The sequence below is a fragment of the Homalodisca vitripennis genome, chromosome 1, assembly GCF_021130785.1.
Source record: "Homalodisca vitripennis isolate AUS2020 chromosome 1, UT_GWSS_2.1, whole genome shotgun sequence".
Lineage (NCBI taxonomy): Eukaryota > Metazoa > Arthropoda > Insecta > Hemiptera > Cicadellidae > Homalodisca > Homalodisca vitripennis.
The window spans coordinates 145,457,003-145,484,653 of NC_060207.1; the positions used below are offsets into that span (position 1 = coordinate 145,457,003).

Here is a 27,651-nt window from a genome sequence, read left to right on the forward strand (position 1 = left end):
ATCCGGGAAGGAAGTTTAAAAGCTAAATTTATTTTTAATATCTTATTTATTATGATATGCGAAAAGAACCCCTATCCTTTTTTATAGTTTGTGATACTCGTAGGTCTTACAATTAGAATTCTTCCATTAGTACGATGTGAATTTACAGTCATGTGAATTGCGTGTAAGATTCAGGTACAATCGGGTGGGTATTTCTAGTACATTATCCTTGTCTGCATTCCTGTTTTTTCAAAGTAGCGCAAGCCACACAAGCTTGACTGTATGCCACCAGCTTCCAAATGACCCCATAATAAACATAATACTGTTTATTATGTATTGTACGTAAAACATTTGTAAATCTATTTAGTATTTTTTTACTAATATTTTTCCTGGTTATATTAATGAGAAAAAGAGGACTTCATAGTCTTTACTACGCTTCCAATAAAGCCATGATTCTTTTAATTTAATTTTTCTTGGTATATCATTATTAATATAAAAAATCTATAAAAATTAAAATTACTTGCTTGATTTATTGGTTCTCTTAGGACTCCAAATGACAGGGAGTTTTCGGATTTTCCAAGTTACCATGAAACAGTACCTGTCAAAGTATATTCTGTAGATGTAAAAGTTGATTACAAATCAGAATTTGACTTTTACTTAGAATTGTATTTAAGGTGGAGAAATAATGACACTAAGCTTATGCACTTCAGTGTTAGAGTAAACTATCTGGTGAAGTTCGTACCTTTCTGCCAAACTTCTAATAACAATTACATTGACCCGAATGGAAAAGTTAAACAAAGGGAAACCCCAGGTTAGAGGCCTTAGGAGGCATTCATATTTCAGATTTGGAGTTGACAACTCTATCTGAGGACCATCTCCCCACCTAGAAGTCTGAACATCTGTTGCTTTTAGGCTATTGTTGAAAAATTCATACAAAGTTTTGAATAGCGATCCAAAAAATCTCAAAAATAGCGCTTTTTGTAGTTTATAATCTTCTTTCGGTTGACCAGCTTCTGTATTAAGCTTGTGTTTTTCTTTTACGAAATAAAAATGTAATCTATGTTACACGTGACTTGGACACTGTTGCAGACCTGAACTACTGCGGGACTCACGAGCCTTGTCAGAACGGCGGCACCTGCAAGAACACAGCGCCGGACCAGTACAAATGCGGTTGTCCCGAGGGTTTCTCCGGCTTGAACTGCGAAGTAGTGGACAACCCTTGTGTGACGGGCCCCTGTGCCAACGGTGGTGTCTGTAAAGAGACCGGCAGCACCTTCTACTGCGCTTGCGCGTCCGGCTGGGCGGGTCCAACTTGTCATGACAGTAAGTATCTGTATGCATACTAATAGGCGGTCAGATGGCGTTGGAATTTCCAAAAACAGGCTGTAAATAATCATGAATTGACTCCAAAAAGAATAACCAAATGGTTCAATACAAATTTTAGAAGTTCCACAAACGTTGGTATTAAATTTAAAATTAACTTGGAGGGTGTTTGCTTATTAAATAACAGTTACCCATATACATCATTGATTACTTTATATTGCGTGCCAACAAATCTTTTCACCCTCAATTACTTGACACCTTCTGTTGAAGATTTAGTGACAATTGCAACAACCGTGTTTCTGACTCGAATCGCCTGTTGGGTTTTACAACCGCGCCTGCCCGTCTTGTAGCATATGTAGTCATTTGTAGTGCTGCACCGCATGTGTGTGTGTATGTGCATGTGAAAGTCGTGTCGATGGTTTGCATATCCAGTTGAGTGCCTTTTAATTCCTGTTTGCCTACACTTTGTCTTCGCTTTCTACCTCTACAGACTGTTTAGTCACGGCTTTTCATCGACTGCCGCCAACCCGCGTCGGAGTTGCCAGGATGTGCTGATCTCTCGCCAACCCGCTCCTCTGGCCTGGAGGCTCGGATGTTTTAGTCTTTATGAGTGTAGTAAATTATTTCTGTTCAGACTAGAATTAAATATAAATAATGCATTCTGGACTGCAACTGCATTCCAAAATAGTTCTAAAAATGTATTTTGCTCAAGAATAATTTTATTTAAGTAACACAACGTTGTTTAAATGTTGCAGTAAATTATGTTTCTGTACTTGATTTTTTGTTTTAAATGTTATAAAGGTTTTTTTTTTCATTGGCTGGAAGACGGGTTTGAACAAGTGAACAAAGACCTAAGTAGTTGGAAGCTTGCAATGTACAACTGAATTGTTGTGCAGTAAATAATGCTAATTTAAGAGTTTCTTTTTCTGGGTACCCAATAAACGTAAAGCAGGGGACCCCTTTGCGTATTCTTAACTGCAGGATTTTAAATGACAATATCAAACGGTCATTAGAAACCTTTGCAAAAACTTTGTTCATCAACAATCCAATAATTGGCCGTACTCTGAGAACATTATCTTAATGCAGATCTAAATACTTAATCCCGCTTTCTAATTAGTTAACATCGGAAGAATCACGCTTTCCCTTTTATCTTGGGATCAAAACGTCTACCGTTTTGGTCGGAGTAGAATAACTTCCTGAGGTGAAACGAAATGAAGAGAGAGGAACCGGCCCACGCGAGGCAGTCCCACTTTAATATGTAAATGCGACCCATTCAACTAACTCAATAGCATGCGCAGTGTTAGTCTTATAAATACTCCATTTAGCACCGGTGATGTTACAATTTGTGGGAATATTTAGCGGAGAATAATGTTGCTTCCTAATTACCGCACTTTCATTATACAAGTCGCTTAGCATATTAATGTGTCGCCTTGTCCGTGTCCGCGTCCTGCCATTCACCGACAGCGACGGTTACCGCGCTCTAGCCGCGTCAAGGTCCAATTTCAGTGTGTACATGGTATTGGCGCTCACGTTGATGCACATTTCCCAAATATACAGCGGTAAATCGTAGTACCTTCCAAACTTGTTTTTGACTTTGAAACATGAGCACCTCGAATAGAATGCATTAGTGTTTCTTTCTGCAACAGTTGTTTTGAATATAATAAAATAAAACTTACATAGAAAGGATTATTCAATTATTCTTTAATCATTAAAATTTCAATTTCATAACTATTTAAAATGTAATGACGCTTAAGGACAGTTATTTTAATTTGCCCTTCCTAATAAACAATAAAACTAATTATTCAAAAGAAAAATATCGCCTAAAACAATAAATACTCGCAAACCCCTCTTTTCCGAGTGAGATTTTTCTGGTAAGCAAATTCATAGGGATAGTACAGACAAAACTGCGTGTACCTAATTTTACGGAAACTGAGATCTGTGTACTGTTGTTCACTAAACAGTTCTGAAAACCACTTCTATAGGACAAGATCGGTGTGGTGCGCATTTCACTCGCCCGGGTGTGGGAATGATGGTTTTCGCAATAGATAACTGTCCCTATTACTCACTAAAGAGTGCAACAAAATGTATCTATAAGATGCGTACCAGACGCAATCACTCGCACAAACGATACGATAATGAGACTATTCAACACCTGATCTGATCAACTGTAATACAGATATATGTTAACAGTTTATAGTTTTCTACATCAACAATGTGTGCCTTGCCTCACCAGCGCTACCAACGCTATTACTGTAGTCCCATAAAACAAGAGTTAACTCGCACACAGATTTTTTATACTATAACATCGAAAAATTGGTGAATGGATGGATGGAAGTTGACAAATTCCCTCTCACCATATCATACACGGGCGATTTGGCTTCAATCTGTTTGTGTGTGTATTACTAGTCCGCAAGCAAATTGAAGTTACAGCGTTTCAAATTGCCACTGCTATTAGTCATTTCATTGAAAATTTCCATTATATCTTGTCTTATTACAAACTATCAGGTATGAGGTTCATGCTAGAATCCGCAGATCCTGGCACCAGAGATTCTTCCAGGCCTATATTAATGCAAAACTGTTCAATAATCTTAATACTTTCAGATTATTCCGATTTTCATTTTATGGATTTTTAAAAACCTTGTAGGTAATCCATCGTTCAAATAATGGATTTCCGCAGTTATTACGATTGGTCAAGTAGTTGAGTGAACTGCTGTATTGATTTTATATTCGGTTATCGTGCTGAATCGAGGATATAACAGAATGCTGGTATGTGAGATCCATTTTAGTGTTTTATATTTGTAGTATTACACTTGATTCGTGGATATACTCGTATACTGGCATTGAAGAACCGAAAGTGTTTAAGCAGCAGATTCGGCCAGAAAGTCTGTAGAAAACTTGTTGGGAATATCTCAGTACGATTAAGTTGGGCAGTTCTGTCCTCTATGTTTTGGAGATCTCTGTTTGGCCTCCAAGTACACGACAGAGCGGCTGATGGCGTGTACCATGATTGGTTATCACAGCAGGCCGGACCCTCCTTTCCCGTGTAGCTGGTCACATAAACAAGAGCTGCGGCTCCGATACCGGTCGGTTCCTCTGGACTGTGCTCATTGCGTCAGTGGCCCAGACGTTCCAATTTTTATTTAGTTTGTCCACTTCTGATTTTCTCACAATCTCAATGCCATAATTTTCAGTCACGATCGGGAATCTCTAGGCTTATTTTCGATTATATACGTGTTGTCAAGTATTTATCTCTCTACCCCAAAGACTTTTCAAGATAAATGAGTTTAGAAGTATCGTTCACTCTGCTTCTATATACGACACCCTACTTTTTACTGTATAAACATCTCGAAGCATTATAAGATCCCAACGTACTATCTCTACGATACAAAGTTTTTGTCCAAGTCTGGCCATCACGTTTGATTACCGTTTGTTCTCTTCAAATATGAAGAGAACATATTTTAGGAAAACCCTCCAAAGTTCTTGCAACTACTTTGTTAACCAAACCATCTTAACTGTTTAGCACTCTCGCGGTTTGTTTAAAAGTTATATTAGCTCTTCAGGCACACAACACAGATTACTTTGGTGCATAATGTACTTTTACAGGAATTTATTCTAGCAAACAAGGGACTTGATGTTTTAAAAAGTAGAATGGTCCAGATTAAAGAGAGGTAAATTGAGTGGTGGAGAAAGTTCTGGAGAGACTCCAGAACACAGGTGGATTAAGAGCTTGTAAGAGAAGCCCCCGATCACGACAAGGGCGGGGGTCCGAGCGAGCAGCCCCAGTGAAAGTCGACCTCACGAGCACCGGACTCACCAGAAGATGGACACAAGAGCGGCCAAAGCGCGCCGGAACGAAAGCAGAGACTCGAGTCCGCTTTAATTATATTTGAATTACTTGGAGTGACAATTAAATTGTTGTTTGGCGCTGGCTATTAGCCCGCCTCACGACCGATCGGCTCCCAGCACCCCCCCTCCCACCCCCCACGCATCGTCCATCACCGTTACGCCGCACAGTAATACAGGGCAGAAGCAATTAATCCGTACTATCCTTATCTCTCTTGTTCTTGTTCCTGGACATCACGTATTGGTCTTGGTCGTGATCGTGGGTTAACGAAATTCCTGCCAAAATCTGAACCGGTTGCTATACAAACAGGTATGTTTGCCTCCAAGCGCAGCGTGTCGTAGATTACCAATGTTAAGATTTCATTATAAGGCATGTTACGGATTGGTGAGTGATCAAGAAAAACTATATGAGTGATCAGAGTAAATATATCCAACGAAATCTCATTATCTATATGAGTATCTACACAATACTTGATATTTATTTTGTGTCTGCCAACTGTATATATAGGAAAATAGTTTGAATAGTTAGCTTGGGTGCTCATATTGGTTAAATCATTCGTCTTGTAGGGCAAACTAAGGAATGACTGTGTGCACAAACTGCAGCGTATCTGCATTTTGCCCTCATCTCTCAAATACTTGAGTCTATACACACGACGTCTCAGAAAGTTACTTTAATTTCAATTCACGCATTTCACTGACTGAACGTGCCATTCGTTTCGGAATGATATGTGATCAAGGGAAGTTGTCAAGTCAATGTACGAATACACTCTGTGTATTTCGTATATTGACTATACACACGGCTATATAATAATCTTTTAATTTTTCTATCACATTTCCTATTCTTCCGTCGTATAAAATGTCATTCAAAAACCTTCTTTTGCTAGGGGTGTTGAGTTAAAGCTCTTTGCTCATTTTGTACCAACGATTCAAATGTGAGTTACCTACAATTTTTTTGCAACTTTGACAATGTTGAACTAAGACTCGGATATACGAGTATTCCAGGTTGGACCTCCAACCGACTTTTCCAACACACATCACGGTGGGGGTTGGAGGGGGGTACGAGTTCGGCCACTAACACCAACCACTCTGTAACTGGAAGTGTACGCTGAGCGTCTGTCACAGAGGACCCGTCTCTTGAAGCCAGGCGGGGATAAATCAGCCGAACAATTGCTAATAACAACGGTCAACGCGTAAATGTCCGAGCAGCCGCGTAGCACCTGTGTATATCACGTGATCATAAGTGCAATAACTGTCGAACCGAGGCACTGTCATTACGCTGGTATTTTCTCCCATGTACTGTACAGTTCTGTTAAGTCACCGTACGGCTAATCGTTCGTTTTTGTTTTTGCAAACAAACGTTTCCTTAATTTTCTCATTTTTCCATTAAAGATCTCGTGAGATATTGTGAATTTTTTTCTCGCAGCTACCTATTTTTAAGTAACTCCAGTTGTTAAATCCACCTATCACATCAGTTACGTAATTTACATCATTACAGCACTTGAGCCCTTAAGTTGACAGCGTCATACTTAAATAAACTGTTCAATGTAAATGTCGAAAGTAAAGGGTTTTGGAGTTCGAAGGGTTACTATATTTACAACCTAAATTCTGATGAGTTAAATCTGTAATAAAAGTTAAACTATGTATGTATTAATGTTACAGTATGTACCTATTTTTTTGAAATACCTAACAGTTTCTTCCGTGGAAAAATATAAAGAAGCCTTTAGCTTTTGAAAATGTAATTGAATAAATATTGCGATATACGTAACATATTATTAGACAATTACTTAACTTGGATATAATATACTCAGGTTTAAGTGTTTCGTTAGCCTACCCCTAATTTAATAGAAAACATGAAAACCCTTCTTATTGTCTCTACATTTAATCTTCTGCGCATTATACACGTATTGGCACTTCTAAATGTTTTATTGGAGTTGTGAGCCTCATTATTCTTATTACAAACATCAAACTACAATGATTGTTGCATAAGTGTTTGTAAACTTTGTTTGAAATTTTGACAGTACATTAGTTCAATCGTATAACATGTGAACTGCAATAGGACTGTGTTCATAACCATGTCAAAGAGAAATAACAATATCGTTATCTATAATGTAGTACTAAGTAGTTTTGTTGTTTTATTATTTATTTACTCATTTAAAGAGTATATATAGTTCGACCTCGTGTTTTGTTCAACTGGAAGAAGTCAATCTCCTGTTGCGTCTGGAGGGAGTGAGTGCAGACTGGCTTGGCAGGAACGTCGAAGGCCGGCCATAACTCGTTAAATTCAATTACAGAATAATGGTACCTTACTTGTATTAAACTGATGCAAGAGATTCCCCCAGTCTATATTTTTTTCCAGGAACAATAGTGTTAAGGTAGCGGTGGGGGAGGGAGCTGTCGGGCCGCCCCCGCCTCTTCCCCTCCTCTCCGGAATCCAATTAATTTAAACCTCAGTGAAAATAACAGGGTTTGCTGCTCGGCGGCCCTCTACGGTCGCCAATTATGTTTTATTAGGCCTATTTCTCTAGGAAATTACACTAGTCCGCGTCGTGACAGACGGTCCCGGCCCGACGGTTGCTATCGCTGCCGAACGCTGCCGATCGCCGCCGAACTATTAACATCGCTGCTTCGCGGCTCTGAACGGGCTTAGGAATTGTGTTTATTATTTGTGAAGTTTAGTGAGGCACGACCGTGACGCTGCAGTAGGCGATAATACCTGAACATTGTGGATATAATTCATCACTCAGTGAGGATAATTGTATGTTTGAAGAAAACTTTACCAAAACGTTCACCAACTAAACATCATAACATATTATTTCGTCCTCGTAACATGGGGGTTCTCTACAGAGTAGAATACCACATATTTTCTTAATATTGATTTCTCAAGGAATGCAAAATAATAAAATTTACGAATACAAAACCGTTACTTTTATATTAATTTTGAACTGGTTGTTATTTATCCTAGCAACACTAAAATTGACGGTATTAATGGATAGTTACTACATATTGCTTTGATGTTAGAGACTTTAACGAAAGTACCTGTACTTTCAGATTATATATTGACATGTTCTTCAAAAATAATTTTTTGTATCATTTAATCATTTAATTTTCACATAGTGTGTCGTCCTGTTAATTGTACAGAAATACTGAGTGACATACTTTTTATTGGTGGATTGTCTTTATTAAAATTATTGTAATAAGCGTGTCATAAAATTATTAAAACATCAAAAATCCACTTTAATTCTTGAATTCGTTCTTTATCAATGGTCGTGATGTTCAGTAACATTTGCTGTAATAATAAGCATTTTAATGCGAATTAACTAACAATTTGTATGGTACAGGGTCTGCGGTATTGCCTGTTAAAACTTGGTAACCTGTAAGCTTGGAGAATACAAATCGCTTAAAACCTAGAAATATCATTGTTTAGTTCTCTAAGGGTTAATACAATAATTCTTTTCTTTACTTAGTAAGTACTTGAAGTTATAGAAACAATACGATCTATTATGAGATCTGTGAACACGATTTTCCACCAACTCTTCATAGACTGTACGACGTTACTGTTGACATAAAACTATGTTTACATGGTTATGTTTATAGCTTCGGTGTTATGTAAACTAAACATTTATACAGCGATAGTTACTCAAACGATCTCCTTCTGTCGGTAATCTGTAAGTTTCATAGCTGTACACAGTGTATATATCGTGGAACTTCCTATTTAGTTATATGCTTTGATTATCATGGAACGATCAAGCCTCTGTTTCTGTGGTGGCAAATCAAACAGAAAGCTAAACTATGGTGAAGGACTTGTGGCATTGTTGGTTTATAATTGTTCCCCGATATCATATGGTGGAAGTTTCCAATGTCCTCCTCACAAACTAACTCTTCTGCCTCTACTAACACGCCTGGGACTGGTACGCCTAGTGGACTCTGGCTCTAGCTCTGCGATGTTGTAGATGTGGACGAGTGCGCCTCTGCTCCCTGCCAGAACGGAGGCACTTGTGTCGACCTGGTAGACGGGTACCGCTGTGTGTGCCCGCCCAATTGGCACGGCACTGCTTGTCAATATGGTGAGTCACTTTATATAATAGTCTTACATTATCTTAACTCAAGGATATGTGCAGAAACTAAAGGGAACTCATCGTAAGTTGCCTCACAACTTCCATACAGTTAAATACAAATACACCATATTCAAGTGTTTTAAAATCATTGAAAGCAGCTTGCAATCACTCTGGTTTGAGTAACTTATCTTGTATTGAGGATAGTCATATCTATATTTTTCGTTGATTGTTTCTCAATTTTTTAAATACATACAGATTAAAAATATTGATTATATGACCTATTATAATATTGAATAATCTTGAGTTCACTATTTGTAGGCTAAACTCAGTAACGAGATCATACAGGTTTAAACATCGGCTGTTAGTAAGTCGTAAGTTTTCATTTTGCAATACTTCTAACAAGCTCATCTGTAAATTTGAAATGTTGGTTGAAATTTGAATGATTTTTTTGTTAAATAATTTTTTTATGTTTAAGTGATGTTACTTGATTGAATATTGAAGAAAATGTAACAGTATTTCATTGGTTCTAAAATAAAAGACATACAGAGCAATTCAAAGAAGAAATGTTATTGTTACTGTTATTGGACATTTAAACTCCTTAACTGATGGGGTAACAATGTTTTCATTTCTAATGACAATGATATATTTTAATCTTAAATGGTATATTACTTTACACATTTAAATATTAAATTTTTATATTACTTTAGGTCAGGTGACCATTATTACACAGACAATTATATGAAAACTGAATAAAATGCAAAGATAATTGAATGAATAGTACTAGGAGAATTCTGTTTTTACGAGATAGATGGACATGACTATCATAACTCATGTCTCATTAAGTACATAATGAATTATAAACAACCCGGAAAGCTTTTCTGCTAGTAAGAGACGGTGTTCTGTTGTATTGTTGCAGACGTGGACGAGTGTGTGACGGAACCTTGTATCAACGCTTACTCCTGTCAGAACACGGTCGGGGATTATTTCTGTAAGTGCCAGAAGGGATGGTCAGGGAAAGACTGTGACGTCAACATCAATGATTGCGTAGGCCAGTGCCAACATGGCGCCACTTGCATAGATCTGGTCAACGACTACCACTGCGCTTGTCAGCCTGGCTTCACAGGTACTGTGCTGACTTTAGAGTGCAGCAATTTTCAGTTATCTCACCCAGTACTGTAGGCTATACACATATTTTTTATATTTTGAAGTCAAACATTTCTTTCATACTACTCTCTAAGATGAATATCTTTAAAGACAAAACCTGATATAAATTAAATTTATATGTAAGCACTTTATATGTTTGCTATTTTTTTACTATAAATGTAAATGTAAAATGAAATCTTTGTTTAAGAACCATATGAATTATGGCATTTTTACAATAGTCTCAACATTTAAAATATATCTCGCACATTTTACAGCAGTGTTTACCATAAGACAGTTTCTTGCTTAAATCACATTGTAATACAAGATAAATGCTCAAACTGTGAAACTAAATTTCATCCCATAGATAATGGAAAACCAGTTGATATTTACATTATTCATACAAAAAGTTTATATAAACAATATTGCGTTATTATACATCCTACTGTTTTTGTTATTCAGGTCGAGATTGCCACACAGACATAGATGACTGTGCAAGCAGCCCTTGTCTGAATGGTGGAGAATGTGTGGATCAGGTCAATGGATTCCGTTGTATCTGTCCTGTCGGGTTTGCTGGGGACTTGTGTGAGGTCAGTATTTACAACATTTGCATTAGATTATTTCTACCTCAATACCTTATGCAGTAGGCAGAAATACTTTTCAAAACTGTTTAGTTTATAATTATAGCTAAAATTGTTTTATAACAATGCTTATAAATGTCTGATATAAAAACGTGTTAATGAACTTTAGTACTTGACAAGAATAAATTTTTTCAATCTGAATTCACAAACTTTCGTTTATTTCAGGAATGTTTGGAATCAATAAAATAAAAATTAATATGTACTATGACTGAACGTCATCTTTGCATTCTAGAAATTTGTTTAGTGCTTTTCTAAAACAAAATTGTCTTATCAAAAGATCTTGATTTAATTTCCTATGGCCTCAAATTGCATAAAGTACTTACTACATAATACTTCTAGAACATTTACTTTGTAAAGAACGTAAAATGAGATCAGAGTTTTTGCTGTCCAGGTGGACCATGACCACTGCAACCCTAACCCCTGTGAGAATGGAGCCAACTGCTTCAACACTCAGCAGGACTACTACTGCCACTGCCCTGAGGACTGGCAGGGCAAGAACTGTAGCAGTCCTCGTAACCAGTGCGCTAATCCGCCCTGTCAAGGTAGGCCGTCATGTCAACAAACAAAAACAGTACAATTTCGTTCATACTCCAAGTGTTTTATATCAGTCAATATAATATGAGTATTTGGCTGTTATTCTTTTGATTGAATTCGTTTGTTTACAGACGAAATTCTACTGATATTATATTAAGTAGCCTAGTGAGTCTAAGTTGTCAGACTTTGGATCTGAATTGGAAATAGCACAGGTTCAAATCCTGGTACTTTTGTCTCTATACTGTATTCTTTATATTCTGTTTGGTAAGATTTTGCACACAGGTCTGTTACCCATAATGATGGGCAGAGTAAGGCTAAAAAGGGACTGGAACCCCTTAACAATTTACTGGCAGACACCCCTGAATGCTAGCTGACATAACACAGTATAGACCAACAGTGAAGGTTTAAAAAATGCTGCCTAATGTTATAAAACAAATTAATTTAAGTCTATTAGAGTGAGTTTTATATGGTGGGATCATTCTAAACCACAACATAACAATAAGGCCTTAGCCACCGGGTTAAAGCTTCCTCCAAAATGCAGGATAATAATCCTGCACTCACAATATTTTTTCTGGCTACAGCCTTAATAAAAACCCAGGTCAGTGATGTTATATGTGTTGCTTTGTGCTGTAACAATCTCTTGAAACAGGTTCTTTAATATGGTAGTTAGTCTTCTTGTGCTGTGTTGTGTTATCAGACCCACAGCCAGCATTAGTACAACACATTACTATTGCTGTAGCTCTGTAGCTAGAGGATTAAACACAGCTTTATACGATGTGGCAGTAATATCGTTCTTGAAATGAAAATTATTATATTAGTTTTAGACATTTATTATATTAGTATGTTAGTTTAGACTAATTAGTTTTAGTCTTTCATAAATCAAAATAAATTGTTAAACCTTATGTGGCCCTGCTTGGAAAAAAACTGGTAATATTTTTAAGATCGGTAGAAAACTGAGGTAAGCTTCTACGACTCTTTGAAACATTGTAATTACAGAATAATTTTGTAGTATCTAATAGTTTATAATGAACCTAATAATTTATGTGTCAGTTTTAAGAATCTTTTAACTTTTCATATGCGACCTAGCTGGTAACTGCTTGATGAATTTATAGATATATTTTATTGCACGTACAATTACTGTCAAGATTACGAACATCTCAACACAGATTAAAATTACCACTTAAAAGCACCATAATTCCACCACATTACTTTGTGTTCAATGTTAATTGTCCAGTTATCAACAAATTTAATATGATTCTCAAAACTCACAGTGGATACTTGTAACTTAGCATTCCAGCTATGAGTGTCACAATACATGGTGTGACAACCAGTCCTGTGTACTAGTTCTCATTATCAGTCCCCCACCCCACCCAGTGTTGACTGGTGGCTAGCCTAGATCTTACCTTGTAATATCCTGAAGACAGACATGATAGAATCTCAGGAGCGAGGTGCTGCTCCATTTGTTGGTCCCAGCAGGAGCCCGCACCCCGCTGACCACACCACAGTGTCCTCCAATTATGTTGACTATCTGGTAAAAACCTCATTGTACAATATATCCACCTGACGTGAACACCTTACATCTTACATGCATATTAAATATCAACATTTTAGCGAAATAAAGTGGCCATTTATCTTATGAAACGCGAGAGATTGTGTCTGTCTGTAATTGGTTATGAATCCTCATTACTGCTAGAATATTCCAATATCATCTGATTTATGATGAATAGTAATTTATGCGTCAGGAGGGATAGGCAATGATACATTGCAAATGCTTGATTTAAATGGCTTTCATAAGCAGATAATGTAATTAATTTAAAACACTTGTAACACTCCTCCAACATTCTACTGTCAATGTTTACTTGCAGTAATAGGAAGTGAAGGGACCAGTGGTATTTATTAACTGAAAATGATTTCTCTTTTATCAGGGATAGAGTTTGCATTGTTCATTCAACTTCAAGATATGTCAGCACTAAATAGTTATTTTTAGGCACATTTGTAACTGAACTTTTAAATCTTGTTTTATTTTGTGTATGTGTCTTTTTAATAAACGTAATTTCAATTCATCTTTCTTTATTTTTAACGTCATTAAAATAAATTCTCTACCACACAGTAATATCTTTTGTGTAATAATTGTTTAATAAGATGGTTTTTATTATTAAAGAATTATAATTCTATTATTATATATTACTAGGAATAATACAAATGTTAGGATAGAAGTAAGTTAGACTATGATAACAATAAGCAGGATGGAAGTGTATATTTCCATTGAAGTAAATTATCGTACAACTCGTTAGTATATTTTACAGAAGGAGCAGCCACATACTGAGTTAAATATTTTTATCTATGTATACATAAATTAATATTGTGTATGAGGAATAAATTTTTGTTATATAATGGTCTTATAATAGTTTGTTCGAATGATTTTACTCAGTGTATTGTTCATTTAACTTCTACTGTGCAATTTTCCTTGTGATATATGTATGACTGAGCAGTTTTTCAAGTGCAGTAGACAACATGTTTCAGGTAAAAATCTGTGGTCTGTACAAGTAGCTAGTTACCCACACCAATATGTGTGTGTGTGTGTGTGTGTGTGTGTTCACTCAGTAGATAATAGAAATTTTAGCTGAATTTGCATCCAAATCATAGTTTATGCATTGCTTTCATTTTATTTATTGATGTATAATGAATTCTGCTTTTGATGTGTAGAATGCCTGTAGTATCAGTATAGCAAGTTGCTTGGTTGTGAGATTGTAGATTTAGTTCAATTTTTTTGGATAGTTATTTACATAATATATTAACTATGTTGTTTAAGCCATTGATTGAATACATTAGTTTTCATAACATTAAAATATTTGTTATTGTCTATATATATAAAAATGAAACTGTTCGTGTGTAACAGCATCACTCACAAACGGCTGGACGGATTCGCCTAATTTTTTTTTTTAATTTGTTCGTCTTGATCTGTAGAAGGTTATAGGATACTTTTTATCCCTTTCCCGATTCAGAATTCCGCCCCACTGGTTACAGAAATACCCGTAAGAAATGCATTGCAGCAAACATATGTTATTAAGTGAAAGAGTCTTTTCAAATTTTTAATCAGCTGTTCTTTGTAAACATATATAATGCGACAAAAAATTGTTGTTATTTTTGACAGTAACTAAGTAAACATAAATATTTTTGACGTTTCTATGTAAACAAACATTTTTTGACATTTACAACGTGTCACAAATGTCAAATTTTTGATAAACGTGATTTGATATCTTTTTTACAATTTCCAAGAACAGTGTTATTTTCCATCAGTAAAAGGTTTAAAAAAATAGGCAAGTATTTTTGTTTTCTCATGTAAATATTCTTTGAAGAATGTTTTTCTCAACATTTTTTTTTTACAGAATTCCTTTGAGCAGTTTTTTGACGAATTTTATTGGCAGTCAAGAATACTGAAGGAAGAAGAATACTGAAGAAAACGCATTAAAATAAACAAAAAACTTTTATAATAGATTTTATGATATGCTACGATGTATTAGTAGAGCAATAAATTAATTGGAAAAACGTATAATAAAATTAGTATTTCTTTTCGATGCTTGATTGATGTAGCCCTCTCTACTGCCACGCGAGCGGAGCCGCGGGTTTAGGCTAGTTTAATATAATAGGATGGTGAAATACTGTATATCTTAGTCACAACTTATTCACTGTGATTTTAACAGTGATTAGATAACAGCCAACTGTTTAGGGACTCTAAAAGTTTTAAATTTATAAGTGATATTTAATTGTGAAAATCTAAGATGTAAAGCATTTAAAATACATTAATTTTCTATGTATGTGGTAAATCCAGTCAAAAGTTCTTACAGTCATTTGATATATTTAAGCATTGATTTGCTGAAGGGAAATTCCTATTCCTGCAGTTGGCAGCTTGACAGATAAAAGAGTTTTTGCTACTTATGTTACTCCTGTCAAAAGCTGTAGGTATTTGTTATATTTTTAAAACTGATCTTATTAGCAGTGTGACAAGTTTATTGTGAAGGTTGTAAAGAAAGCACTATCTCATCAAACGTCTATTTTCTTCTAGTAACTTTCATCTTCATTAGTCATGTCAAATGTACTATAGAGATGACATATTTAAAACCAGGTACAAAAAGTCTATGCTTGTTATAAAGAATCCAGAAAATAGTCCATGTAAATTACAAATTTGATAACATTATTATTCAAAGGTCATAGCATTGATAGTTTTGCACAATTCCTCAAACACAATCTATATTGTCATTGGCGGTGTAAGTGAAGGGGCTTCCACTTTCAAGGCTATCATCAATATTTCTATAACCTTCATGTAATCCTTATATCCATCCTGTTCTGTTGTTTTTATCATTGCATCCTGTCCATACACTCTCTTATGTATCTTAAAGATCTCATATTATTGTTTCTGAAGCAAAACACAAAATTTGATGTTGAAGTAATGCTCTAAAAATGACATTTCAAACTTCAGTAAGTAAATTTTTGAAAAGATCTGTAGCTTTTGAAAGTAACAACATAAAGAAGCAGCCAATGGCTTGCTTGGCACTTTCACTACCATTGTTCCCACTGCTTGAATTTAGGTGCTTCCAACACATTTTAAGTCCTCTTCATTTTGTTCTAAAATTTGTGAGTAAATTTACTTGTGATTAATTAGAAAAAGTTGCTTTAATATGAAATTTATCAGCTAAACAGCCAATGTAACAGCCTGACTTGTACTGTTACAGCTATAGACAGCTGCAGTGTGACAACCCCAACAGAGAGTAACAGTTCTGTGGTGTTGGTACCATCCGGTGTGTGTGGGGAGCATGGACGCTGCTACAGTCTGGCCGGAGGTGGCTTCCGCTGTTCCTGTGATCCAGGCTACACCGGCAAATATTGCCATGAGAGTGAGTATTATTCCTCTCACATGACTTTTATAAAGAAACCTGACACTACATTATATAATCACTTGTATATTCAAATACACAGAAGAAAACAGGTATACTCTTTAGAGCACACTACTATTTGTCATATTATCTTAGAAATCACATAATTCACTGCTCATGTAGGGTTATGTCTTGTGTTCTTGTCAGTATTGCAGAAATCCTATTATTAAAGTAATAAGCTAAAGACTTTGGTAGTCAATAGATAATTCAGAATATAAATTGACATGAACGAGTTGTCATGGCCACTTACAAGATTCTTTTATAAAACCCACCTTAGTTGTTTTTATGTCAGAAGTAGGCATCTCAGACCTTCGTATGTATATATTTTCTTGATCGGTGCATCAAAGCAAACTCAACCAGAAATATCCTAGACTGGAAGGAAACTACAATGGTCGAAAGTAGACACTATAACAGAAGTAAGGTTCTCAGACCTGTGTATGTATGGGTATTTTCTTGAGTAGGAAACAAGGCAAAATCAACCTGGGCATTAGAAATATAATTTATTTAAACCACAAATACACATACACACTAAAGCCAAAGATAAGAGCCATTAACAATTTTGCTTATCATCTGAAGCTGTTAACCATGAACACTAACATAATCTAAATACTTATACAGCCGCATGTGTAACTGACCTGACTGACATATAGATACAAATTCTAACATAGTTCTAGAAGTGCTGGAAACTTGAAATTTGGCACGCAGGTACCTTTCACAATATGACCCGGAGGAAAAGTCTGGAAAAACTGGACATTTTTACTTTTTAAACCCCTCAAAAAAAATTATTAAAAAAAAACGCGCATTTTTTACCCTTGCAGGCCTTTTTTGTAAGCCCGATAGCGGGAGAACCGTTGGAGCTAGCTCGGATCTGACGAAAAATTCATGGTCAGGAATGAAGTGAACTACAAAAAAGGTCCAATGACTTTTTGCTCTATCTTCCATGGTTAAGCGACAAAACGCTTGAATATATTTGACATTCCAGAGATTTTTTCGATAAAAATAATGTTTCGAGCCCGATAGCGGCCGAACCGTTGGTCGTAGCTCAAATCTGATTGACCCATCAAATTAGCAAATTGCGCGATCTACAGAAAAGGTCCAGTGACCTTTTGCCTTATCTCCATTGGTTTGGCCGAAAAACGTGATTATGTGCAATTTTTCTGTAATTTTCACGTGAAAACTTTGTTTTTGGGGTCGATAGCGGCGAAACAATTGGTCGGGATAGGTCAAAATAAAACAAAGGTTAGATTTAGGAAATAAATATGGTCTACAAAAAAGGTGCAGTGACTTTTTACTATATCTCCATTATTTTACTGCAAAACGCGATTAAGAGTGAATTTTTTTGGAAATTTTTCCGCCTTAAAAATTTACATTTCGGGCCTGATAGCGGCTAAACTATTGGTTGTAGCTCAAAACAAATTTTCATTAAGATTTAGGAAATTGCACGATCTACAAAAAAAGGTCCAGTAACATATTGCCCTATCCCCAATGGTTTGGCCGGAAAACGCGTTTAAACGCATTACTTTTTTAAGTTTTCCGTTAAAATTGTGATTCTGGGCTACATTGCGATCAGCAGTTTAAGTTTAGGCACAAATTTAAAAAATGTGATTTCAATACAAAATAAGGCATCTACAAAAAAGAATCAGTGACTTTTTACTCTATCTTCATTGGTTTAGCCGTAAAACGTGATCATGTTGAAGATTGTACTTAAAAACTTACCTTCCGGGCTCGATAGTGACCGAACCGTTTGGGTCTAGCTTGAATATAAAAATTGTTTTGATTAGTAAATTGAAGTGATCTACAAAAAAGGTTAAGTAGCTTTTTTTGCTCTATCTTTATTTTTTTTGGCTAATAAATGCTAATATTATGTAATTTTGACGTGACAATTGTTTCTGGAGTGAATAGCGGTCGAACCTTCAGTCTTAGATTAAATATAAAAGTTTTCTACTAATATAAAATGACAAGGTGTACAAAAAAGGTCCAGTAGCTTTTTGTCGTATATCCCGAAATTTAGCTTTCGCAAGCCCGAAAATCGCCTTAAATAGTAAAATATTTGTGGTGAATTTGCAATTTTTTGGAGATTTTAATTTATATGCGACTAATATTTGTGTAATTCATTCCAGGTTCCGATTGCACTTGCTTTGCTAGGTTAACGTGTGAATACAACCCCAGATTTTGAAATTAGCTAAGAGTTAGCTAAGCGTCAATAGTAGATGGGGACAGAGTGCGTTTTAAAAAATTTAATGAAATAGTGAAATCCTTATCAACACTGTAAGTATGGAATGATAATTTACTAAGTAATTGTAACCTCTGATCAACTTTTTCTTTATAAAAATTACTGTACACATATTTTGTAGCACAGACACACATTTCCCAGAAAAGTACCACGCGTTCTTATAACCCCCGATAACATAACCCCCCTCCCGCAAATATTCTGGTAGATGAATTCCTGATTAAATTAGTCCCCCCTGAACAACCTAATAATCTGATAAAGGTAGTTATTATTTTGTTTACACTAAACAATTCACCATAGTTGGCCAGTGCAGACTTTTATCAAAAGCGTTGTACCACCTAAACCAGACGTCGTACTTCAAAATCTGACAACAGAATCGAAACATAAAATTAAATTTCCGACAAGAAAGGTCCAGTCACTTTTTGTCGTATCTCTAACGGTTAAGCCGTAAAACGCTCTCAAAGTCAAAAGTTTGGGTGAATCCGGAAAATTAAACTATGATATACGCTGACTTTAAGTTACCATCAAATTCTTCTTGTCTTCTAATTTCGCGAACACATAAATTACTGTTCTACGATGTCTATTGATTATTATTATACACCACAATATCAATTGGCTGAGCGTTAGCGAAGCGATATGACCCGTACGATTCTCGGAATCGGATTAGAGCAGGGAACATGAAACCTTATGTCCGAATTTAACCAATCACCAAATCCATCTAATCCCCAAATTATTAAGCATCCACTTTGGGGGCCTGGGGGCGTAGCCCCCAGCGAGCTGAAGGCGAGTAATGTAATATATGCCTACTTCCATTCTTAAACTACACAGTACCCCAGTATAACACCATTAATTTCTAATGCCTTTGGCTTATGATACCTCTACACTGGTATAAAATAGTTCCATTGTTACTTAAAACATTGAACAATTCAATCAATTAGCATGGAATGTTAGGAAGATAGTAAATTATTTCACGGGTACATGTAAAATCTGTTTCACTCTCCGATTTCAGGGTGCCAAATACTGTTCTTTAAATTTAAATATAAAATGAATTAGGAGAATGAAATATCTTTGAATGACTATTATGTCTAATCAGAGTGTTTAGAATTTCATATAAAAAGAATATGTCTGTATCAGGTAATAACTGTAAACAGGCTTGAGTTTGTAAGAAAACTGGTTGTCTATTGAAGTTATTTACCTTCTGAATGTGGATATCATTTTTTGCCTCAATTACGTTTTAATTAATTTTAATGAGTTGCCATACTGTGTTGAGATAGAAAGCTCTAGTTTCAACTAATAATCAAAATTTTAACACAAACATTTATTGCACGTTATTGATTTGTGCAAAGTGACATGTATTCAAAGAAAAGAAATGTGAAGTAAAAATATAATTTTTTAAAAGAATTTTGAGAAGCGAGAGTTGTACACATGTTTTAAGATTGCCTCACACACTCCTTTTACACACAAACACAATTTATACATTTATTTTTGATATAAATTATAAATAGTTCTAAACTGGTGATGCTTTGTTCTAGATATTAATGACTGTAAGCTAAACCCTTGTCAAAATGGAGGAACATGTGTCGATAAGATAAACTCTTATCAATGCATCTGTACAGATGGCTGGGAAGGAGAAGACTGCACAATCAGTGAGTTTTAGTACCATTTCACTCTAATGGACAAGCAACATATCGTTTTAAAAATGTACTGTGTAATTTTTAATGAAACGTTAACAAATTAGTTACTGAAACCTGCGAAGTTTCTGAACTACATACCGATTGAGCTCTTGAATCAGCTTAATATGGTTAATTTTCCAATTTAGATCTTTCTGTGAATAATTAAGATAAGATCTTGCACTTCCTGTTAATTTTTGCTTGCAACCTTCTTTTAGTCATTAGTTATATTATATGTCCAACCATAACTTAAGTTTTTATGAAATGAAATTTACAAACTAGGAAATATTAAATCAGTATTGTCAGATATTAGAGACTAATGATTACTGCTAATTCACAACAATATTCAAACTGTAAGCTCTTGATTTTCTAAATGCAAGTGCATGTTTAAATTATGATGATACATGTTTTGAGAAAGCAGATTCAAATGGAAGCAATTAATCATTAATATTGAACTGATTACAGACAAGAACGAGTGTGAACCGAACCCCTGTCGCAACAATGGCACATGTATTGATGGTGATGCAGACTTCAGCTGCGAGTGTCATGGAGGATGGAAGGGCAAGACGTGTAGCCTGCGCCACAGCCATTGTGATCGTGCCACATGTCGTAATGGTGGCACCTGCCAGGATCTCGGCCATTCATACTTGTGTCGCTGTCCACCTGACTGGGAGGGCACTACATGTCATATCCGTGAGTGTTGTTGTGAGAATACATAAAAATCTAAACACCTCAGATAAGAACCTTAAAGTTTTGTATCGTTGTATAAAACATAGTGTATAGTTGTACAACCGATTTTAGATAGAATTTGATTTTACTTTTAGTTGAAGACACCTATTAGGGAGACAGGAGAAATATAAAAGTTGACATGATCATTCTATGACGAATTTTATACATTTAAAATAGTAACTAGGATTACATCTGGATATATAGAATATCTTTCATTCAAACTGTGCTGAATAAAAATAATGAATTTTCATCCATGTTATACACATTGGATGTTACAATTCAAACAGTGAATGCAATTTAACCACATCAAAGTAAAGAGTAATTAGTTTATATTGACTACAGGTAAACATTTTTAGGATACCGTATTGTAAGAATTGCATATAACTTACTGCTGTATTTTGAATAAATTTTATTGGATTGAACTCTAAACAGTACCTACTTCTTCCTTTACATTTAGTTTTTAATGAAATCGTTTTAAAAATGTATTGAATATGAAATTGATTTCTCTGTTCTTTTTTTATTGTTTAAAAGTTAATTTACTTTTAATGTTAATTTTAAATCAAATTGTGGATATAGTGAAGTTAGTTTTAAGACTAGCAATTCAGTAATATTAACTCTGGATCTTAATATCATTCAGAAAAGAAATAATCTCAAGTAAGAACAACTTTGAGAAATAACAAAGGATTTTGTAGTAATCTACAGTATATTAACTAAAAAAAGTTTTTAATAATTGACTGCAAAATTCTAAAAAATATATTTGTATCTTTCATATTTGGATGAATCTGTGTAAAACTTTTGTGTTAAACAGGTTATAAAAATGTAGTTATAACTTAATTAAATGATGTTTCACAGCGGTGATGCAAGCCTGCAAATCCAGTCCTTGTCTGAACGGAGCTACCTGTATCAACACGGGGGAGATGTACTCTTGTGTCTGCAAGGAGGGATTTGAGGGCCAGCGGTGTCAGCGAGATGTCAACGAGTGCAACCCACCACCCTGCTACAACGGGGGCAAATGTGTGGACGGAATCAACTGGTTCCGATGTGACTGTTCCCCCGGGTTTGCTGGTCCTGATTGTCGCATCAACGTCAACGAGTGTGCCACCAACCCGTGTGGAACTGGAGCCACTTGTATCGATGGCATTGCGTCCTACACCTGTGTCTGTCCACCAGGAAGAAAAGGTCCACGTTGTCAAGAAGGTTTGTTCGCTACCTTCTTTTTTAGTAATATTAACTTATGCTCCTGTGACCACTATCACTGCTGATGTTTGTGAACATAACCAGAGACCATCTAGTTATATAGTGCAGCTCAGTTAAGTACTAGTTTTAGATTACCTATACAAAAAATATTCTGTAAACATAAAAGCTGTATAGAAACAATATAATCAGAACCAATCAGAAAATATCATTGATTAAAACTAAGGTAATCAAATAAACTAATCATAAAGAGTAAACTAAAATATCTAGTTTTAATAATACAGAAAATCATTATAAATTTAGTTAGATCCTTTTCAGCATACTATATACTTATTTAATTTGATCAAACCACTAAAAGGCATACTATGAAAAAGCTTGTAATGATTATAGTACAAACTTCCTAAACCTTGGCTGTACCTTGATCTTTATTTACACCCTAAATGTATGTATAACTAACTTTCAATGGTTGTTGCAGTAGACGAGGTATCCTTGTTGCGTGGTGTCTGTCTGTGGAAGGGTCAGTACTTCGCCAACAATACCAACTGGCCAGATGACTGCAACACCTGCTCTTGTGTGGAGGGCACGGTACGCTGTACCAGGGTTTGGTGTGGCCTCAAGAACTGTCTGGGCTTTCCTGGAGTCAGTTGTGGAGACAACCAGGTCAGTATGGCCTCTGTACATTTTTTGTTGTATTTTTCAGACCCAAGAGTTCCCAAAAGGGTATTGTAGAGGAAGATCTTGCATGGAACATTTTTATCCATTCGGTAATCATTGAACTGCTTGTTCCATGCACTGCAGTTAGAGGAGTTGTTTTTTTTTCTATTATGACAAAAAACTGTAATCTATTAGTGTAACTTTCTAGTTTTAAGGAAGCTGCATCATGCAGTTGGTGTTTGTTAGCTGTTTAAAGCAAACGACCTCGTGAATAATGTTCACGAAAATGGAAAAAAGCTAATTTTGTGTGCTGATTAAGTATTACTTTTTATGTAAAAATCCATCACTGAGACTAAGGAAAAACTTGATAAATACCACAGGGACTTGGCACCTTCAATTTCAATGGTTAAGAAGTGGTTTACAGAGTTCCATTGTGGTCATACCAGCACTGATGATTAGATCACCTAAGAGAAGTGATCACACCGGCAATCGTCAATAAAATCCATGGAATGATATTGGAGGATCGGAGAATGAAAGTGCGTGAGTTGGCTCATGCTATAGGTATTTAAACTGAATGGATACATCACAAATATTTGCACATGAAAAAACTCTCCGCGATATGATTGCTGCGATTACTCACACTTGACCATAAGCGCAACCATGTGACCACTTCATAAGGTGTTTAGCTACGTTCAGCCGTAATCTAGACGAGTTTTTGCACTGTTTTGTAACTGTAGACAAAACATGGATCCATCACAACACTTCAGAGACCAAGGAACAATCAACAGTGGGTTGCTCGGGGTGAATGTGGACCAGACAACAGAGAAGGCCAAGGTGGGTCATGGCCACAGTTTTTTTGGATGCACGGAGTGTCATTCACATGGATTACCTTGAGAAGTTTTTTATATAGAGAGATAGTAATATTTTGTTATAAAAGTATACAAACACTAAGAAAAACAAAAAGTGGGTGGAACTATTTTTTTTTTTTTTTTTTTGCAAAAACGAAAACAGCAATGTCATTCTAAAATTACTCTGCTGTCATAGAACAATAAAAAAACCAGTGCTGTGTTCGGCAACTCTTTACCTTTCCAATGTTATACTGTATAAATCGTGTTGATACTCAATTGTTTATGTACTATAACAAATGTGGTTAAGCGGGCGGTCCAATTCAACAGATATCCATTGATTGGTGTTTAAGGAACAAAAATAAACTAAGGATATCCTTTTAATGGCAGTCTGAGGGTTAATGGCTCAGCTTCAAATTTAATGTAAAAACAATATACCTAAATTTTTAAAAAGTCACTTTTAATCAGTAATTAAAAAAACTCCCTCCCTATTTATAATAGTTTAATCCCCAGGAGAGAAGCTCTTCCAATGTTTACACTTGTTAGCCATCACAAGTGTAAACATATTGTATAACACATAATGAATAAAGGAATTTACACGTCCAAAGACAAATTTGTTGTACATTTCTTCATACATGACAGTTACATTTTCCTTCATTAATTGTTATTATGAATATTCAACAGGCACCAACATAAAATATCGTTTGTCAAAGTGATATACAGTACTATTCATCCAGTTCAGCTGAAGTAATAATAAAAATGTATACATTGCAAACAATTGTGAGAAATAAGAATGTCCGTTTCAGGTTTGTGTACCGTCTCCAAAGGAGGCTTGTCTGACGGGTGGCTGTGGGCCATGGGGGGACTGCCGAGAGTTGATGAGTGGCAAGTTGGTAGGTCCCCCACTGGTACCTGCACCTCCCTCCTGCTGGCCAAACCAAGCAGTGCTGAGCAACACCTGCGTACGCCTCAGTCTGCTGCTGGAGCGTGGTCGACTGCTGGCAGGAGTCAGCACAGAGAGTCTCTGTAGTGAGCTGCGTAGCCTGCTTGCCGCCCACCAAGCCACTAGCGGTGCCCACCACAGTCTCGTGCTGCTTTGTGACCTCAAGACCCAAGCCAATGACACACTGGAAGTCACCATGGTCAGTGTCAGCTCCAACTTTTTGTTATATTCATATCTAATATAAACCCAGTGTGATCTGTTTATTTTGCCAACAAGTTATCAATTTATCTACAAATTGAAATTTACTTAACTATATAAGCATTCACTTTAATTGAGCAAGTCTATATACTCGTAGAAAAACTTGTTGATACTAATCAACATGTTAAAATATTATTTGGTCCACATATTCTTTGTTTTGTCATGACAGTGATAACAAATTTATTTTCTACTTCCAGTCTGAGACAGGAGGCGATGGCCAAGCTGTGAAAGAAGGCATCAGGGTTTTAGGAGAGTTGATAAGTCGCAAGCAAACCAACAGCCTTTCTGCTTTGACATCGGTTGTTGAGGTGAAAGTGGAGACTGCACTGGTCAGCGATCGCAGAGATGGTACATTTTCTTTCTACTTAACATAGTTTAATTACAATCTTTTGAACAATAAAGTGTCATAGGTTACATTTGTGTGTGTTTTCCAAAAAACATAAAAAAATTGTTTTAATGCCCTACATAATTGAATGGAGTACAAATTAAAAGACTATTACTGAATTAATTTCATGGTATTTAAATTATGAGTCATACTTTTTTTTACTGATATACATACATAAATCAAATCAAATCAATGAAGTTTTAAAAAAATTAATATTATAAAAAGTAGGATATTATATTGCAGTTATTTCATTGCTGAATAAAAACATATCTTTTGAGTTTATAAAAGTCGAAATATGAACTGATCAGGGCCCAAAACACACACCGGCCAAACAGTATACTTTTATGGGAGTAATAGAAGGATCCACATTAAAAGATTTTAGAAAAAAATTAATTGTTTTAATAATCTTGTATTTGATTATTGCTAACTTTAAGAATCTTTTAAGGAACTCAAGAAAATTAATATTGTATAAGACTCATGCAATGACTATCCTACATGACTAAAATTCAAATATCTCTATTGCAGTTGACAATAATACCTATTGCATTGGTTATTAATTATTAATTTTGACAAGCTCACCACAGTTTTCTCCATGCAAACATACAAATATGTACATTTACTTGGCAATGTCAATGAACTAAGCTACCGATGTCATGGCATCATTTAATTTATTTTTTTTTCAATACATTATAACTTTGCTAACACAACTAAAATCTGTATGTACAGTATTTCATCTTGCTTTTGAGAGTCATTCAGTCAATAAGTGTATACACAAACTGTAAAAATTGGTATTTTTACATTTGTTGATTGAAGATGACTCACCACAATGAAGTCATATTATCGCTTTTGTAATAAAATAATACTTTTCAATTTGACTAATTTATTAACAATACAAGTCATACATTGATAGGCTTAATGTAAATAGGTATTACTGTGTGCTAAACAGAGTAAAAATGTTTTGATTTAAAAAAAATACAGTTTCATTAACACTTATCTAATTTTTGCAGAGGGTGGCAGCTACTGGCTGGGCATATTGTGTGTGGTTCTACTGTTGGCAGCATTGTCACTGCTAGTGGCAATGTTGTATTGTCATCGCAACCGCAGCCAAGGCCTCAGTCCGACAGGAGCCGAGTCCTGTCGCAACCACGATGACGAGAAATCCAACAATTTGCAGAATGAGGAGAACCTTCGTAGGTACGCCAATCCACTCAAGGAAGAGTCTGCATCACAGGGCAGTGGAAGCCTAGGAGATCTGCCACGAGTGAGCGTGGTGCGGCCACTGTCCACCGCCTCTAGTGCAGAGATGCTCGAGATGATCTGTGAGGCAGAGGGTAAGGGAGGTCCCAGTTCCAGTCAGGTGTTGCTGCTCAAGACACAGAACACTGATGCCAAGAAGAACACTGTCAGTGAGGCTGTGCCCCAGAACAAAGACTTTGCTTGTAAAAGAATTAACCTAAAAGTGTTGCCACCAATACAGAGGACGTTGTCCCCAAATAGCGAACAATCGGGGGATGTTCTGACAGTCTTGGTTTAGTGCAAGTGAATTTAGTGTCTGATTACTTAAAAGCAAGTATTTATTTTAGTTTAAGTTCAAGAAAGTTTTATGTAGACTATTTATATTCTACAAAATACTTCTAATCTTCTCAATAGTTCCATCTAAATTATGAAAAGATGGCCACTAATTATTTTTCATAATCATATAAACTAATTAGGCTAAAATAATTAATGAATTTGTTTTTTATACATAAATTTGCTGAACACCAAGTGTAAAGTTATTCTGAAATTAAAAGACGTTACAATGTTAACTGTTTCTTAATATGAAATTTATTAAAACGTAAATTCAAAGAAACATTTACAGAAATGTATAAACTAGAAGTGTACTGACATTTTCCTAAATAGATAATTAGTTTGCCAAATTTTGCATTCAAGTAACATTCCTTTCAGTCCCACAATGTGCCAAATGAATTTTAAATTGTGCACAGCAAATAAAGAAGATGGAATATATTTATTTACAGACACCAGTGCAATCAGAAATATTTTTTAACTGTTTACCTATTTAATTGTGTTACAGAAAAGTAAACTTCTGTATTGTTAACTGATTTGTAAATATTGAACTCTTCAAGGGTTTATTATGGTTGAAAATATTGTACATAAGATAAAGTGCCAGTATGGCAGATCTCTTGTAATGGCAGACATTTTATGCCATGACACATGCCACTTTTCAGAGTTTAGGTTAAGACATGTGATATTGATAACTTATTGAATTGTACAGTCAAGATTAGCAGAAGTATAGA

The 27,651-nt window shown here is 35.5% G+C and overlaps 1 protein-coding gene across 2 annotated transcripts in view; it reads left to right on the forward strand.

Moving 5' to 3' along the window:
* LOC124373207 (protein jagged-1b) overlaps nt 1–27,083 on the forward strand; it is a 161,059-nt gene extending 133,976 nt beyond the window's left edge. The window contains exons 7-19 of one of the 2 annotated variants that reach the window (XM_046831609.1): nt 1,069–1,302; nt 9,096–9,209; nt 10,117–10,323; nt 10,803–10,930; nt 11,373–11,523; nt 16,249–16,410; nt 20,212–20,325; nt 20,815–21,042; nt 21,931–22,275; nt 22,748–22,932; nt 24,578–24,913; nt 25,170–25,320; nt 26,365–27,083. In XM_046831609.1, the coding sequence (XP_046687565.1) occupies nt 1,069–1,302; nt 9,096–9,209; nt 10,117–10,323; nt 10,803–10,930; nt 11,373–11,523; nt 16,249–16,410; nt 20,212–20,325; nt 20,815–21,042; nt 21,931–22,275; nt 22,748–22,932; nt 24,578–24,913; nt 25,170–25,320; nt 26,365–26,891 (2,882 nt within the window). In that variant the 3' untranslated portion in view covers nt 26,892–27,083. The remainder of the gene's footprint in view (nt 1–1,068; nt 1,303–9,095; nt 9,210–10,116; nt 10,324–10,802; nt 10,931–11,372; nt 11,524–16,248; nt 16,411–20,211; nt 20,326–20,814; nt 21,043–21,930; nt 22,276–22,747; nt 22,933–24,577; nt 24,914–25,169; nt 25,321–26,364) is intronic. The other variant, XM_046831613.1, reaches the window with a different exon arrangement.
* Nucleotides 27,084–27,651: the final 568 nt, after the last annotated feature.